Source organism: Toxorhynchites rutilus, chromosome 2, assembly GCF_029784135.1.
Source record: "Toxorhynchites rutilus septentrionalis strain SRP chromosome 2, ASM2978413v1, whole genome shotgun sequence".
NCBI lineage: Eukaryota > Metazoa > Arthropoda > Insecta > Diptera > Culicidae > Toxorhynchites > Toxorhynchites rutilus.
Genome location: NC_073745.1, coordinates 20,371,384 through 20,388,624, shown reverse-complemented (window position 1 = coordinate 20,388,624; position 17,241 = coordinate 20,371,384). Strand labels below are relative to the sequence as shown.

The 17,241-nt window shown below is 39.4% G+C and overlaps 1 protein-coding gene across 1 annotated transcript in view; it reads left to right on the top strand.

Annotated features, from left to right (window-relative positions):
• Nucleotides 1-1,016: 1,016 nt before the first annotated feature.
• Nucleotides 1,017-17,241, top strand: part of LOC129764523 (vang-like protein 1) — a 28,397-nt gene continuing 12,172 nt past the window's right edge. The window contains exon 1 of the mRNA XM_055763697.1: nt 1,017-4,359. Coding sequence (XP_055619672.1) covers nt 1,781-3,469 — 1,689 coding nt within the window. The 5' untranslated portion in view covers nt 1,017-1,780 and the 3' untranslated portion in view covers nt 3,470-4,359. The remainder of the gene's footprint in view (nt 4,360-17,241) is intronic.

Sequence of the window (17,241 nt, the reverse complement as noted above, 5' to 3'; positions counted from 1 at the left end):
AAAGTTTTCCAAAATGTATTTTTCAAATTTTCCTATGCCACATCCAAAAGTATTCCTCAATACCAAAGTTCCTGATTCACCGATTTCCTGAGATTTCTCATCAATGGTCACCAAGTGGTTATAGAAAACAACAACAGACACTGAAATACTGAAATTGCGGAAAACGGTTTATACACTCGTGCACAGGTACAGTTAATCGTTACTTGCTCCTTTGAGACGGCGTAACTGGGGGAGCACAAATTGGGTCAATCAAAAGTGATTTTGTGCAGCAGAAAATCAAAACCCAACCCATGTTGCATTGTTCAGTCCCATGTTCTTATAGAGTGAGCAACTTGGAAAGCACAGATTGAACAATCAGAACGCGGAATTTTTATTTAGCGATACTTGGCATTTTTCAATTGTTCGATAGTTAAATTCAAAATGTATAATTGAATAATGTAAATAACGTATGAAATATAAATGTATAATTTTATTCATTGTCATAAATTGTCAAGTAGTGCTAAAATCGATTGGTACAAATATCTCATAAAACCATGAGGAAATGACTGACTACGTCATAAAAGTACAAATGATATAAATAGCATCAATGCCGCACCCAAGGCGCCTAGAAGTATATCCCAAGATGATGCCGTTTCGTCACTAAGTTGGTTAGGGGAGCGGTATATGAAAACAGTACGGAAGAAAGCAGAAGAGGAATCATTGGTTGAAGCGTGAAAGAGACAGACTGATCAGGAGCGAGCTTCGGCACTAGCGTATTGTGTTTTGTTTACAAACAAAACACAGTAGACTTCCAAGATAGCTGAATAATGCTTTTAGCAAGTTGACCCACCTTAGGATATACTTCTAGGCGCCTTGGTTGCACCTTTATCCGAAAATCCTGAATCGTAATAATTGCTACATGACAGCTAACAGACACGAAACCAACACTCCTGCACCAATGAGAGTTTTTATCGCATTCTCCTTTGCTGTGTGTGCGTGTGTGTTGGGGTTATTGATGTTGGATTGCCTTCGCCGTGCACTTGTCATTCCACACTCGCGTTCCCAGATCAGACACAGTCGTAAGCTTTCGCCGCGCTCGCGTCCGCTCGCCGTTCCTTTTTCTAACCGTAATACATTGAAACAAAGATGGTGGAAAGGATTTTTATACGAGCTCAGATGGAGAAGAATTTGTGTCCGTGACTCGTTGTGAACTCGCAATCTGCATGATCAACTGGCCAATCATGAAGTGTATACTATTTGACGTGACTAATTTTGACCCTATTCTGCGAAAAATCTGTGTTTCCTTCTACAACAAACTTGCCATCAATGCCTACACCGCACCCGGAACGAAAAGTAATTAACTCGAGAAAAGGAGAAACTGAAAATTTCACTTGTGCAAACTGTCGTAAAGCTGTATCGTTTGGGTAACTTATCCATCATCGAGTGAGTGATTTGAGTTTAAGAAGACGAGAAAAAAGTGGCTCTTTAGCGTGCGATAGATGCGCTAGACGATCATAAAAAAGCGGTGAGGAAAGCAAAGTGAAAAGTGACCCTACGAGAAGTAACTGTAAGAGCTGGTTTGGTTCGTTCTCTTTTCCTCTCACATCATGTATGTAGCCACGGAATGAATCAATTTGTTCTAAGAATGCTTTGAGCGTTTGAGACGATTCCGAAGGGGATAGCGTGTGTGACAACAATTCCACAATTAGTCGCCCAATATCGAGTTCGCTTTCCAGCAGCACATTGAAGCGCCAGTGTTAATGCCTACTCATGCCCGCGTGCGGTGATTCCATCATAAACAATGGAAACCGAATCAGTTAAATCGGAACCGAGCAGTAAAACGACACGGCGCTCGAGGGGCCATAACGGCGGCAATAACAGCAGCACACTGGGATCACACAGAGACCGAACGAGACACTCGCATCGTAATAATCACTCGCGAAACAAGCGCCCAGATATGGCCCCATTCCAGACAACCGTCAATATTGGCGACGATAGCCGCGATGGTCAGGAAGTGATTGAAGTTCAAATTTTACCACAAGACGAAAACTGGGGAGAAAATACAACGGCCATTACGGGGAATACATCCGAGCAGAGCATCTCAATGGAAGATGTTAGCTATTGGCAAATGTCTGACGACACGGGAATTGGTTTCGCCTGTCAAAGGTACCTGGAAAGGACGATATCGATAGCGCTATGCACCGTAGCAATGGCGAGTCCAGTTGCGATGGCAATTTTACCAAAGTTAGGATTCTTTCCCTCGGCATTTGATAACCAGGAATTGACCCAAAATGATCGGATACAGCTGCTAGCGTGTAATGCGGAATGCAAAGGTTTGCTGGTTTCGCTAACGGCCAGGATGCTTCTACTGGCGATAGGTTTGTGGGCGGTGTTTGCGCGAAAGCCGATTGCCATTATGCCGAGGATATTCTTCTTCAGAACATCCGTGTTGTTGCTGGTTTTAATTTCAACATTTGCCTATTGGCTGTTCTATATTGTGCAAGTAACTGAGGGCACAAAAGCATTAGTTACTGGGTCAGCAGCAGTGGACTATAAGACTTTAGTTACTTATGCTACAAACTTTTGCGATACGTTGCTTTTCATTCACTATGTTGCGGTTATTCTGCTGGAAATTCGTCACCTGCAACCAATCTATCATATCAAGGTGATTCGTAGCCCTGATGGTGAATCACACAACTACAGTATCGGTCAACTGAGCATACAAAGGACAGCTGTTTGGGTACTGCAGAGGTATTACACAGAGTTCACAATCTATAATCCGTATCTGGAACGGTTGCCCGTATCGAAATCACAGCGCAAGGCCTTATCTACATTCAAGTACTACGAAGTTGATGGTGCCACTCCAGCACAACAACAGAGCCAATCGAGAGCGGTTCTGGCGGCTCATGCACGCCGCCGAGATTCTTCACACAACGAACGGTTCTATGAAGAACACGAGTACGACCGCAGAGTTAAGAAACGAAGAGCTCGTTTGGTTACGGCAGCTGAGGAAGCTTTCACGCACATCAAACGTCTCCAAAATGACCAGCCTCAACCCCAGGCACCGGTGATACCGTTGGACCCGCAGGAGGCAGCTCAAGCCATTTTCCCATCAATGGCCCGTGCTTTACAGAAATATTTACGTGTCACTCGCCAACAGCCCCGGCACACAATTGAATCCATACTCAAACATCTTTCGCACTGCTTAAAAAACGACATGTCACCTCGCGCCTTCCTCGAGCCATATCTCGTCGAGACCCCAGTGCTCCAGAACGACAAAGAACGACGAACAAACCACAACTGGGCGCTGATTTGTGACGAACTGCTGTCACGACCCATTGCTGACGGATGCACCTTCCAGCTGATACAAAACGACGTCTCATTGACTGTTTCCATTAACAAAATCCCACATTTCACAATCAGCGAAGAAGTGGTGGATCCAAAGTGTAATAAATTTGTCCTTAAGCTCAACTCGGAAACCAGCGTGTGACCTCCTCGCCCAGCCCGTATCGGAAAGTACTTCAACGCCCAGTATCACAGCCGCTTGGGTCAGCCCAGTGGAAGCGCAATAGAACACACCGAACGAAAAGAGATTCTCAAAAATCTGAACCTCATTCTGGCCGGCAAAAAACGTAATCGAAAGATCAAGGATCGCTTGGTCTAGTGTTTGGTGATGGTGGTGACGACGAAAGAAAATAATTAACTGTTAGTTTCCGCGTTGGTGTGTGAGAGATAGTGGGACTGTGTATAGTTTAATTGCCACCAGTTATGGGAGGGTGTCGAAAACCGTTCATCGAATGGTGAACCTGTAGGAAATGTATAATTACAAAATGTTGGGATCATCTGATTGTATTGAATTAGTGACCGAAAGTGACCGGCGGCAAACAACAGAGGAAAACTAAATAATCACCAGGTTATTCTGGACACGTTCACCAGCATCTCGACGGAGGAGTGGTTTACTGGTGGCTCTTGCTACCAGACGAAATAGCTTCATTACAATTCTCCGATCGTCGCGTAAGACATTGGTCTGTCTAATCGTGGAAAACATAATTATTAGCCATAGAACAATAGGCGAACCAGCCCAGGAGGCTGAAAGCCTTTCAAATAAAGAATTAAAAAAAAAGCCATAGAACAAGCAAGGCAGAAAAAAAAGAAACACGTGCAAACATAACAAATTATTAATTTTTAATGCTCATACGCATCCGGACATTTGCATATCATTCGAGTTGAAAAACAGCCGCAAAGCCATGCGGCTATAAAGGAGAAAATATCATAACTATTCTAAACGAATCCGTGTTGCATCAAGCGAGCATAAATGAAGCGAAGTTTGGAGCACCACTGCCTAAGAGTAGTTAACATCGAGGCACCGCCGGGTTCATGGTCTGTATTTTATATACGTTTTTTGAAAGTATTATCTATAACAAGATTAGGGAAAACATTCCATCAGCCCACCGTACTGAACTGTAAAATAAAAGTATTAATAATAGCGGACAACCCTACTCTGCCGTACACATTATCAGTGATTTCATGCCTAACCGATATAATGGTTCTCACATTTTCGTGAAAAATGGTAGGGTTTTGTTCCTTATCGCAAAATATTAGACCCGTATTTTTTTCATTTCCTTTTTAGGGCGGACAGAAAAACAGATTTTTCCTACTTTTTCAAATAATGGCTTGTCAAAATTCATAACTATTGAACTACTGGACCGATTCAGATGATCGACATACCAAATTGAAAAAAATATTACAAACAAAATTTGGATTTTATTTTCGTAGCTCTTGGGGACTGTCCATATACCACGTGGACAACTTTAGGGGGGATAGGGGGGATGAAAATGTCCACACTCGTCCACGGAGAGGATGGAGGGGGTATAGACTATGTCCACGTGGACACGAATAATATATTCAAGTATTCAAGACTTCAAAAACATTCTGCCAAACCTGAGTATTCAATATTTATCAATAAACGGATTAAGTTGCCTGCTTGATATATTTTTACTAATATCATTCTTCTTCATTGAAAAACATATTCTGAAAATAACTCACGTAAACTGTGGAGGACCGAGCTATTTCCTATGATCCTATGACTTTTATAGATATGGGTTATGCATAAACATCATAGTCCAAAACAATGAAAATTAAACGATTTCGTTATGGTTGAGTTTTCATGATATTACGCATATGGCTTTTTCATCATATATAATTTTCTATAGATTTTCTATAGATTTTTTTCTATCTCGAGAACAGTTGGAAGCTTTTCTACAGTATTACTTTGATAAAAGAACACACATTGTGATGTAGGAGAGAATCCATTGAATTAAACCTCTTACAGGAACAAAAATGTAGGTTTTCACCAATGTTTTTGTTTGGCAATTTTTTGGCATTGTCATTTTCCTGAATACGGAAGAGCGGAAAGCGGTTCAGTGAGGTGAACGGAATCAGAATTTGGACACTGACTAACGTATGTGCGTTTGAGCGGCAATTAGGGTGTGTTGAACGTTCAAAGCAACAAAACAGTAAAACATTTTTATAACATGAACATGAATTGTTTTGTTATTCGCTTTTCGTCGATAAATGGCAATAACAGTTTCTAAACGAAGTGTGAAAACTCGAGCAGCTCAGCCAGCTTACGTCGGTTTTTAATAACAATAACCGAGAGTAGATTCACAGGTGATATTTTGATATGGATTTGTACATAATGCAATTCGGAAGAGAGTAATTCATTTCCCGGACAATGTTGAATAAAATAAGAGAATTACAAATAAATCGGTAAGGTTATATTTTTTTTATCAACAAACAACGTGAAATAGAAAATACAAAAAAAAACATGAAATGAAGTTCAACACTCCTGTACTCGCGCGATAAATCGTAATTTATGTACTCACAGACTGTGCGCGTCTCTGTGATATAGCTATTGCGTATTTTTAGACGTTGTTTGTATTTATTCAAAGAAAAAGATACAATTAAGGGAGTCTTCTAGTGTAGAGACGCAATTCTCGGACGGTTTATCGAGCTCCGTAAAAATAAAACAAAGAATATGTTTACTATCCTTCATATAATTATTTGTTCATCTATCTTTTCCCAAAAAAAAAAAATATTGAACGTAGAAAAAATATTCATATATATAAAATAGTTAAGAGCTGATGAAGTGAGATGGTTAAAAAAAGTTGTGCCATGGCGTACACGATTAGTGGTCCCCGATAATCGTTCGATTAATCGATTAATCGAATACTTCCTACAGAAATCAATTATAAATCGAACGAATACTGCACAACCAATAATCGAAGCGAACGAATAATTTATGTCGATCAATCGATCCAAACCCTGAGCAAAAAAACCGTACGACCGCTGCAGTTTTATCCTAAAAATCAATCATTATCTTTGACGCTCCCTTAAATTCATAAACGAAGCTCAATGCCGTCAACGCGAATTGAGCTTTCTTTACGACTTTATGGGAGCGTAGAAGATAATAATTGATTTTCAGGTGGAATGAACACTTTTTTGATTCCAGCTGGCTTTCCAACAAATGAGAAATAATAGTCTAACTAATTATTTCTCTCAGTGTGACGATTAATCGATTAATCGATTATTCGGAGCGATTAATCGTATCGAATAACAAACTGCTGAAAAGTATTCGATTGGTGGATGAAGGATTAATTTAAAAAATCGGGGATCACTATACACGATTCCAGCCCTTCTAACCATCTGAAACAAAAATAATCGTACAGATTCTGAATCAGTAAAGATGTCGCTATCGCATGAATCTCGGACAAGTCAAAAACATCGTTTTTGACAAAATGGAGGCCGCTTGAAAAACAAAATGCGGTAAGAAAAAACGTTTTTTCTTACGCTTCCTGTTTTTTTTTTCAAAATAGTATACTTTTAAAAATATCATTTTTAGAGGTTCATGCAATAGAGAGATGCCTGCAGATTGTATTCATATAAATTCGACGTGAATCGGTTCAGTAGGACTTGAGATATCGGGTACGCCAATTTGAAAAAAAAATTTCGGGAAAAACGCGTTTGAAGTTCATTGTTATGGCCGTACCAGGTTAGAAATCGCATCACTAAAATGGCTCTAACTCGGTAAATAATAGGATTTTCGATAAGTCCTTTCTGGATATGTTCTTGAATGCCTAAAAAATTGATCTCAGCATCATTGATCAATCATCTAAATCGGTCCAGTAATTTAAACGTTATGAATTTTTGAGAACAGTCATTTTTTGTAAAAATGGTAAAAAAGATTTTTCGAAGCACCCTTCGAATGGAAATGGGGGATCGAAAATCTGAGAACCACAATATCGGTGTGACATGGAATGGTTGTTGTATAACACATGACAAACAGAAAATAATTGAACTTATTCGCGGTGCAGACAAATTGATTCAAATATGTGGAAAAGTGGAATATCGAAAAATCAAGCAACGGGTGACAATAATCGACGGAAGCAACAACACCACGGATTGTGCAATTATCCAATTAAATCCTTTTTTTTACTATTTCGTACTCCTTTGGGATTGCTCGGGTAATGGGCATAATTTTATTTAGAACACACATGCCTTCTTCTCGATTCCCACCGGAGTAAACTCGCCGTTTGCAGAAGAGTTGTTAGTGCTAGACGAAGGGCGATAATCAGCTTTATTGTTGCCTTCGACAAGCCACTTCATGCACCACCAGTCAGTCCGTCCGCTCACCCATCCCCCATCATGCTTCACAAGATCTGCTGTAAATTTCGTAATTTGATTTGTAACCGCACAATTTTCTACGGACCGTCTTCCTTTCGCTGATCGTAATTTAATCTGAGTTCACATGCGGTTTTCCTGCTCCTTCCATCAAATGAGAAAATCGTGCCCCTCTGAGGGTCACACACAGATTGCGCACTAAACCAATGAGCCAGATGATGGCCGGATGTACGAAATCAGCGCTATGGAGCCACCCACTCGAACGTCTCGAAATTCAGCGGTGAGAACATAACGTTTTCGATTATTATCACATCTTCACCAATTGGAACAATTTGAACCATGCGATAGAGAAACACGGTTCCTGAAAGGTCATAAGGTTAAAGGATGGGATTTTTCCTTCTCTGTATCTTTTCAATAAAGTTTATGGACCCCGTCATCGTTATGGAAGTTATATGGGTGAACTCATGTTATCTTTCGTTCGGTTCTCATCATAAAAACCCAGCGGTCGCTTGCCTAACAGTCGGGTCCACTGTGCGATGCCGGCACCTGAAAGGGCGGTTCAATGAATTCGAGCGGAACGAATAGCACCACAATAATGTTGCATTTTTCTTATGTGCTCTTTTTTACTTTGTTCCTTTGCTACACCATCGACGGATGGAACACAATTTGTCTGTGTGTAAGTTTTATAACAGTTTAGCGTTCGATTTATACTGACGCTGGTGCAATATAAACTAATAAATCGCTCGGGACGAAGCTTCCCTTCAATCTGTAACTTCTGCTATCTGTTGCAGGTGCATGGGTGATCAAAACGATGCAACTGTTGCATCGTACTTTTATTTGATTGTTCAAACCAATGGCGTTTCTCACTTGGACCTCAGTAGTAACTTGTCAGTGGTTTGGTCACTAGCATTAGGGGAACCGTGGGTAAGACGGACAGTGGGGGTATGATGGACAGGTGGTTGATTTGTATAGTTGCATTATGAATTTCAAATTTCTGTTGATGGGAACCCCTTCTACATGCTATTCTAGAATATTTAAACCATCCTATGACAATGAATACTGATCAAAAGATAAATATGGAGACAAAAACCGAAAATCAAACATGAATGTAATTTTTGCGGCAAAATTGAATTCGCTGATGGTCATATTTCGGTTTGTGAGTTGACAGAGAAGCAATTTTAGGTATGCACGGAAAAGTAAATTCTTTGGTAACTGGTTAATTTAAATTATTTAAATAATTGCACTGGTGGGGTTGAAATGGACAGTCACATCCAGAATCACATCAAATGCATGATGGAAAGTGAAGGAAATAATATTGAACTCTTTATTATATTGCTTTCTCTTTTTGTTCTATTTCAGTTACTAGACGCACAAACACTGAGAGAGAGAGAGAGAGAGAGAGAGCGAAATTATTCCTCTCGCGAGCGATAAACTTCTACGCATCGTATATTTTTGACCTGTCCATATTCCCTCCACTACATGTCCATTATACCCGCATCGATAAAAATGTTCTACTTTTCGGCTTGTTTTAATTTCAGTAAAAAACATGCAAGAACACATTTTTATAAAACATTTGGCAAATTATTTCGGAAACCAGTATATTGAAATGTAAGAAACTGCTTTTAAGTTTTGGAAAACATGAATTTCCAAAGATACAACTGAAGTTTTCCTTAACATGTCCGTCTTACCCCCATCTTCCCTATATGTACTCATATTCAGACAAGAATATGAATATTGATCCCGTCGAATTCGTCGTTAGATGTCGATATTTTTTTAGTGATACCAGTTCTTCGATTTATGATCACACTAAACTCTTCAAATGAAAAGCTTTTTGTTAGGAGAACTGGGGGTAAAGCCGTTAAAGCAATAAATTAGTAAAAATAGTCTCCTTAGAAAAATATATGCTGTTGGGATAAGACCGTACCCTTTTGAGTGGAGTAAGCTCGGCATGATTTCCAGTTAGTTGAAGTTTATTGGGACATATTTTCCATCTATTTCGGATGCCTCGCAGCTTCCAAGGAAATCGAATTATGAGAGTGGGTCCCAGGAGAACCTCAGCCTTGCAAAAAAGACTATTGTTGGTGGAGTTTCTGTCAAACGTGCTTCCAAGACTTTGGAATCCCCAGGTCTACATTACAGGATCACGTTTTGTGAAAGGTGATAAGCTCGAAACTAGGACCTAGATTCCATTGAACTAGTAATTGAATTGTGGTGTGGTTTGAGGTGCCGCATGATAGATTTGCCAAATATCAAATTCCTTCCTTTTCCATATTCCATGTTCACCGGAGCTTGTTCCGACCATATCTCCGGAATCAGTTGAGCGATTCGAACCCTATTCGATAGTGACATCTGGAATTAGAATACCTCCCATTTGGCGGTTGCCACATGCAAACTGGTTCAGCTGCTGTCAATAATATTTATTGACAAATTTAGGAGCTGGTGTTATGTGTTCCCATGTCGAATGGTTAGCGTTCCACATTATCATGCCGAGGGTTCCCGTTCTGGAAAAGGGATTTTTCATCAAAGAAATTTCTGCCGGCTTGTACTGTGGACAAGCGTACTTGCCATTCCAGAATACATTCAAGGCTTTTTATCCGGCATAGAAATCTCAACTAAGTACTTCTAATAAAAATGACGCAAGTAATACCTGCGTTGAGAAGGCCATAGTTCCACTGGGAACATTAGCGCCATCCAAGAAGAGAAGGGGCCTGTGTTACCCCCATTGGGTGCCGGTTTCATCCGCACTGGTTGGTGAACTCTGTTTCTATATCAGCTTTGAAAATTTACTATTACTTGAAAAATTGCCGTTGAAAAGCACTGATATATCTTATATCAGTTGGAAAATAATCTAGACAATGATTTTGTGAAGGAAACAACAATATGTGCCCTCTAATCTCAATACTTTCCCTTATGGGGCCGGGCTTACCCCCAGTTCCCCTATCCCCTAATTTTTTAACAGCTTCTAGGCTGAGACAACTAGCTGCTAAGCTCTTCTATGCGTTGCTTATTAACATATAAATTTTCTTTTCCGTATCATATCATATAAATTTTCTTATCCGTATCTATTGCGTTCCTTTCTCTCATCTCTTCGCCATCGTTTGTGCTGTATAATGAAATTCAAAGAAATTTGAGAAACAATAACCGTATGAAGTGATTCAGGATCTCCATTTTCTATATGGTTAGAAATTGCTCAGTAACTGATGCGGATATAATCCTTCTTTTTTACTACTGCCATTGTAGTTAGGCTGAGCAAATAGTTCAGGGACAAAAACGGGACACGTGAGCCATGAAAACTTTTATATCATAATATAGGGTGTGCAACTTAATTCGTTCCTTTTTGGCATGAAAAACGCGATTATTTGAATGATAAAATGAATTAAAACATTATTCAAAGTATTGGTCATCGCTAGCCACTTCTTTTTCCCATCGGATTCCGTCGAGAAGCGTTCATCTTTGGGCTTGAGCTTGGGAAGACTGTACACTTCGTAGGTGCTCTCCGTGATTGACCTGAACCAGCAAATTTGCGCAAATAACACACTGAATGACCCTTGGGATTAGCAAATAATTCTCATTATCCAAGTTTCGGTGAACCGAGCTTCAAATAGTCAATAACGATGCCGGCTACGTCTTTACACTCCAGGGGGAGGGGAGGAATGTTAGTATGATATTTGCGCCGTCTCTATAGCGTGGTTCGCTTGCGGTTATCATGAAAGGAAAAAAATGTTAGTGGGAATGGGTAAGAATCAGGATTCACTGTGGTGAGTGATGAGATTCTGCAAACGTGAACTCTCAACTCTTCAGCGAAACAAGAAAGTATTCATTTTAACCTGAGAAGGTCATTGAGAAAACTTCTTTAAAAACTCTCGAACTATATATTTTAATTCATTGTTCGTATCACATTTCAATTTTTTCTAACAATTCTTGACCGAGGTTATTTTTGGCAATCTGAGAAGATTGTCGAGAAACTCCTTTAATATTCCTCAAATAGACGATATATTTTTCAACGGAGGAAGTTTCTGTCTTAGGGGTTTATCCATTTTTGACGTAGAACTACGTCTTTCATTAAGGGTGTCAAATCTGAAAACAGGTCACGTTTTTATGAAATAAAGTTAACGTTAATAACTATTTTTGCTGCGAACGGATTTTGGCGATTTACATACTAAACGAATCGGAAATTCCGTAAGATTTGTTTAATATGCCATACATTAGAATTCCCTGGTTAGTAAATGATTAAAATTCATGAAAACTTTAAGTGTTTCCATTTCCCCATACATTTGTTCTGTTCATTTGTGTACTTTCCCGAACAGAGCTGTCAATAACGAGCAACTTATCGACGACCAACGGAGGGGAAATCGTAGGATTTGAAGTCTCCGTGAACAAAGGAAAAGTAGAAGAATGAAGGGGAATACTTGCCTAGAGTATAAACAGTGGATCTCGCTGAGGCAAACTTTCATTCGGCATCGGACTGTTGAGCAATCAGTTCGCTTTCGCTGCTGATTGGACCCCACCAGTGGTAATCCAACTTGGATATCGTCGTTTGATTTTTCTGTTCGTTTTTCGCATTATTCGTATCGTGTGTTTTTCTTTCCGCGTCATAAATCGTCGCGTAGTTTGTGATGAGCAAGAAGAAGAGGAAGGCAAGCTCGAGCCCTGCAAAAAACGAACGCATTGCCAGGGGCAATAAAATTTCGAGGCAAGCGTCATCTAATGATGCGCGCGATGTTGGTGCAGTGAAAAGCGCTCGCAATGAACCGAGCCTTCGTGAGTGTGACACCGCAACGAACAACAGCGAAGTAGGCGATTTCGGCGCGTCCCTACAAAATCTATCCGAGTTACCTTATATAAACTTTTATTCCAATGAAAACAGAAAATCAAAACTTCTCGCAAGTGGTTATTTGCTTATTTGCAACGAAACTAGTAATTTAACACAGTAAAAATTGAACTAGTTGTACAAAGTACAATGACTTGTAATCAATATTTGGTTGACAGATGTCGACACTTCACGATTGAGCAAAAATCATTGACACCATCGACTATTTATAGCACCCCCAACTTTATTGAGTGAATGAAACGGTGAAAAAAATATTCTTGGATGTAACTGCTTTGTTCGAAAGTATATTCAGATAAAGAAGCAACTTTACGAATGAGAATATGATTTTCGAAAATTTTATCATAAAATTTGTCATCTTCCAGAACGAGGTTCAGTAATTACAACTGGCACGGATCTTTATTCCACCTTTTTATCTTATTTATTATAATTCCTTCAATCATTGTCCGCTAATAAAACCATTTCTTTATCTAACTGAACAGGAAGGTATTTACTAATGCTACTTTGAAACAGTTTAATGAAATTTGTCTCCTATATTCCAACTGAATCAATTGGACTTTTGAGAATAGTTTGCACCTCATTAGTCTTAAACATTTCTTCCCTTTTATGTCGAAGAATTCTAATAAAATAATTTGAATTAAAAGCAATTTCAGCAAGATTGTCTGAACCTAAGACAAGACGTGACAACTGACTTCTTCCTCTCACTCTTAAACCAAGTGCGAGCAATAGGGATGCCGAACCATTCGAGATGTCAAGTTTTCAAATAAGATGAAGTTTCTGGAAACTATTTTCACAACCTATCACAACAAATTGCATTATTCTGTTATGCTTCGTCATGAAAACCGGTGTGAGAGTACATACCATGAGTACATTATGTCGAAGTGTATTTTCAAATATTATTAGCAACCCTTAAGAATTGACCAATCAGCAGTTGGTCCGAAAACTGGTCCGAAATCGACCCCCTATCGTCTGCTCTTGTCTTAGATCTGAACAAGGCCAAGTTGTGTTTGAACGGACACTAACGATCTGTGGTGGAAAGTAACGATATCGTATCGTAACGTATCGATCTTTGAAAAATATAATGCCCATTTATTTACTTATTCTATATAAGTGTTGTCCTTTGTTTAAACAAGGAATAAACATTTTACATTTCTATTCAAACATCAAAGGTACTTTATTTTGATTATCAGCATGGAGGTCGTAACTTAAAAACGATGAAACTTTGTGTTTCCCAGTTCATTCATCACAACTCCGCTGACCATAATCCCATAAAATCTGACCGTGCCATGCGTAATTTGGTAGAAGTTCCAATTCTAGAGAATAACCATCCAATTTCTTCATAATTTTCACTGTCATCCTAGTGAATGTGATAGTGTACATATAACTTGTGACTACTTGTTTTGTAATGACCAAACTTACAAAACTGTTTTTCCTAAATTTACGACCACTAATTTGACAACCTTGAAAGGGATCCATTGTTTATGAAAATTGTCAGGTGGTTTTCGGTGAGATTAAAATCAATGCTCACTTACATTTTTTTTGGGATTAAATAGATCGATTTTCGCGATTTTTCGGAGTACAAAGAATCGATCCGAAAGATCGGAAATCGAAATGTCGATCCAAGATCGCCCTAGTTTAGACACTAAACAAAAATGCGCTTTTCATTGTAATATGTGGTGAAAATTTGTCAAATTTCTGATTGTCAATTTAACATGCGGTACAATGTACAACCAAAGTATGTGTGCCATGGTACGATGGTACCTGTACAACGCTAGTACAGCTGTATGTCTGTCCATGGTATTAGCCTTCGTTTTCAGAATGGTGGTCCTTATTCCTGTACACACTTCACGATGAAAACAAAATGAATGGCACGCCATTGAACAGGGAAGCGTCAAAGACAATAATGGGTTTTCAGGCATAATGAATGGAAATTATGAATGAAAAATAACTTCACCGTATCAGTTACTGTTCAATGTGGATGGACAACTTTGTTTTCTTCATGTGTTTAAATAATCTCTTACAAAAATTGTATCTGAAGATTATCTTATATTATAATGATAAGTTTCAGTGGAAAACTAATTTCGTATCCAAATGTCGCCTTCGCGGATACGCTTCATTTCGTTTTCACCGTGAAGTAGAAACTGGAATAAGGCCCGGTGTCTTTTTAAAATGTTGCCCTAAATTTCATTTTACCAGGAAATAATTTACATCACCAAACATGATGTTATTGTAGGTTCGAAACTAATTACATGAAATATGTATATTTTTTCCCAATAAAGTGTGATGAGGACATATCACAATCGTCCGCATGCCCCATTGAAAGCTAGCTGCTTTCAAATAAGACAATTAAAGTCGGAAGAAGCTATTCGATGAGGTGATTAGGGCTAGTGAAAAAAAACCTACCGATGCATTATTCTGGATTCTTCTCTGGAGTGGTCGGTGTTCAGTCAGACTGGACTAAGTAACAAAATAAGAAAAAATGAGTTAATAATAGCAAATAATCAAGAGTTTCTTAACGTACATTATACTTTTATCTGATCTCAATTATGTTGCAAACAGCCAGGTTTATGTGATAAATTTATTCTGACTGATCAGCAAAAACTGCCAATAAAAGGCAGTCAGAGTGGAGCAAATGCTTCCGTAAGGCTTGAAGTACTTTGCACTGCAAAAATCACAAACGAAATGAACCAGTCGATGTTTTTACATTTTCAAATTGCCTTGGTGATGAGTGGGTTGCTGCGATCGAACATCGGACGAAGCGAATATCTGAATTTAAGATCAAAGCGTGAAGATTGGTGGGTATGGGTATGTTGAATTTTCTATTGCATAATTTATTTTGAAATCAGAGTGCCCATATGAGGATAGAGCCTCCGCCCAACCGAGCTTCAAGAAGCTTTTTTTTGAGTCGCTGTGGGTGTGTGTAAGATCTGGGGGAACACAATACCTTCTATTTGCCTAATGTGGTCGCTTTTAGACGATTGATTCCTTCGGATTATCCTATTGTGTACAGAAAAGATTCGAATTAGGAGTTTGACCGTAGGGAAAAAAGTACCACGCAGTAACTCTGTAATTGATAGGGCTTTCAAACTCAAACTCACCAAAAGTGGCTGCAGTTCTCCAACTCTCGGCTGCTCCGATTCGTGCCAAGGAGAGTCCATCGCCTTGTCGAAGTCCCCTCAGTGATTAAGTGAAATGATTCCGACAGTTCACCTGAGATCCGCACACTGCTCCGCACACCGTTCATCGTTGGCTGAATCAGTCTGGTCAGCTTTCGGAGAAAAGCCGTGTTTGTCCATGATCCTCCATAGCTGGTCGACTGTATCATATGCGGCCTTGGAGTCAACGAAGATGTGGTGCGTAGGGACTTGATACTCGCGGCACTGCCGCAGTGTACAAATCTGGTCCGTCATCGAGCAACCGGGCATGAATCCGGCCTGATAACTTCCCACAAGTCTACTTACTATTGACGATAGACGGCGAAAGAGGATCTGAGACATAATTCAGTAGGTATCATTCAGGATTGTGATCTCACGATAGTTCCCACAATCCAGCTTATCACAATTTTTATAGATACCCCAGATTACCCCGTCATTTCACTCCTCCGGTAGCTGTTCTGTGTCCCAGATCCTGACTATCAACCAGTGCATACACTCTACAAGTTTTCCCGGACCTCCCTTGAAGAGCTCCGCTTCGAGGCCATCCTTACCAGCTGCTTTGTGGTTCTTTAGCTGATTAATGGCCTCCTTAACTTCACCCATCGTTAAAAACGATGAAACTTTGTGTTTCCCAGTGCATTCATCACAACTCCGCTGACCATAATCCCATAAAATCTGACCGTGCCATACGTAATTTGGTAGAAGTTCCAATTCTAGAGAATAACCATCCAATTTCTTCATAATTTTCACTGTCATCCTAGTGAATGTGATAGTGTACATATAACTTGTGACTACTTGTTTTGTAATGACCAAACTTACAAAACTGTTTCTCCTAAATTTATGACCACTAATTTGACAACCTTGAAAGGGATCCATTGTTTATGAAAATTGTCAGGTGGTTTTCGGTGAGATTAAAATCAATGCTCACTTACATTTTTTTTGGGATTAAAAAGATCGATTTTCGCGATTTTTCGGAGTACAAAGAATCGATCCGAAAGATCGGAAATCGAAATGTCGATCCAAGATCGCCCTAGTTTAGACACTAAACAAAAATGCGCTTTTCATTGTAATATGTGGTGAAAATTTGTCAAATTTCTGATTGTCAATTTAACATGCGGTACAATGTACAACCAAAGTATGTGTGCCATGGTACGATGGTACCTGTACAACGCTAGTACAGCTGTATGTCTGTCCATGGTATTAGCCTTCGTTTTCAGAATGGTGGTCCTTATTCCTGTACACACTTCACGATGAAAACAAAATGAATGGCACGCCATTGAACAGGGAAGCGTCAAAGACAATAATGGGTTTTCAGGCATAATGAATGGAAATTATGAATGAAAAATAACTTCACCGTATCAGTTACTGTTCAATGTGGATGGACAACTTTGTTTTCTTCATGTGTTTAAATAATCCGGCCTGATAACTTCCCACAAGTCTACTTACTATTGACGATAGACGGCGAAAGAGGATCTGAGACATAATTTAGTAGGCATCATTCAGGATTGTGATCTCACGATAGTTCCCACAATCCAGCTTATCACAATTTTTATAGATACCCCAGATTACCCCGTCATTCCACTCCTCCGGTAGCTGTTC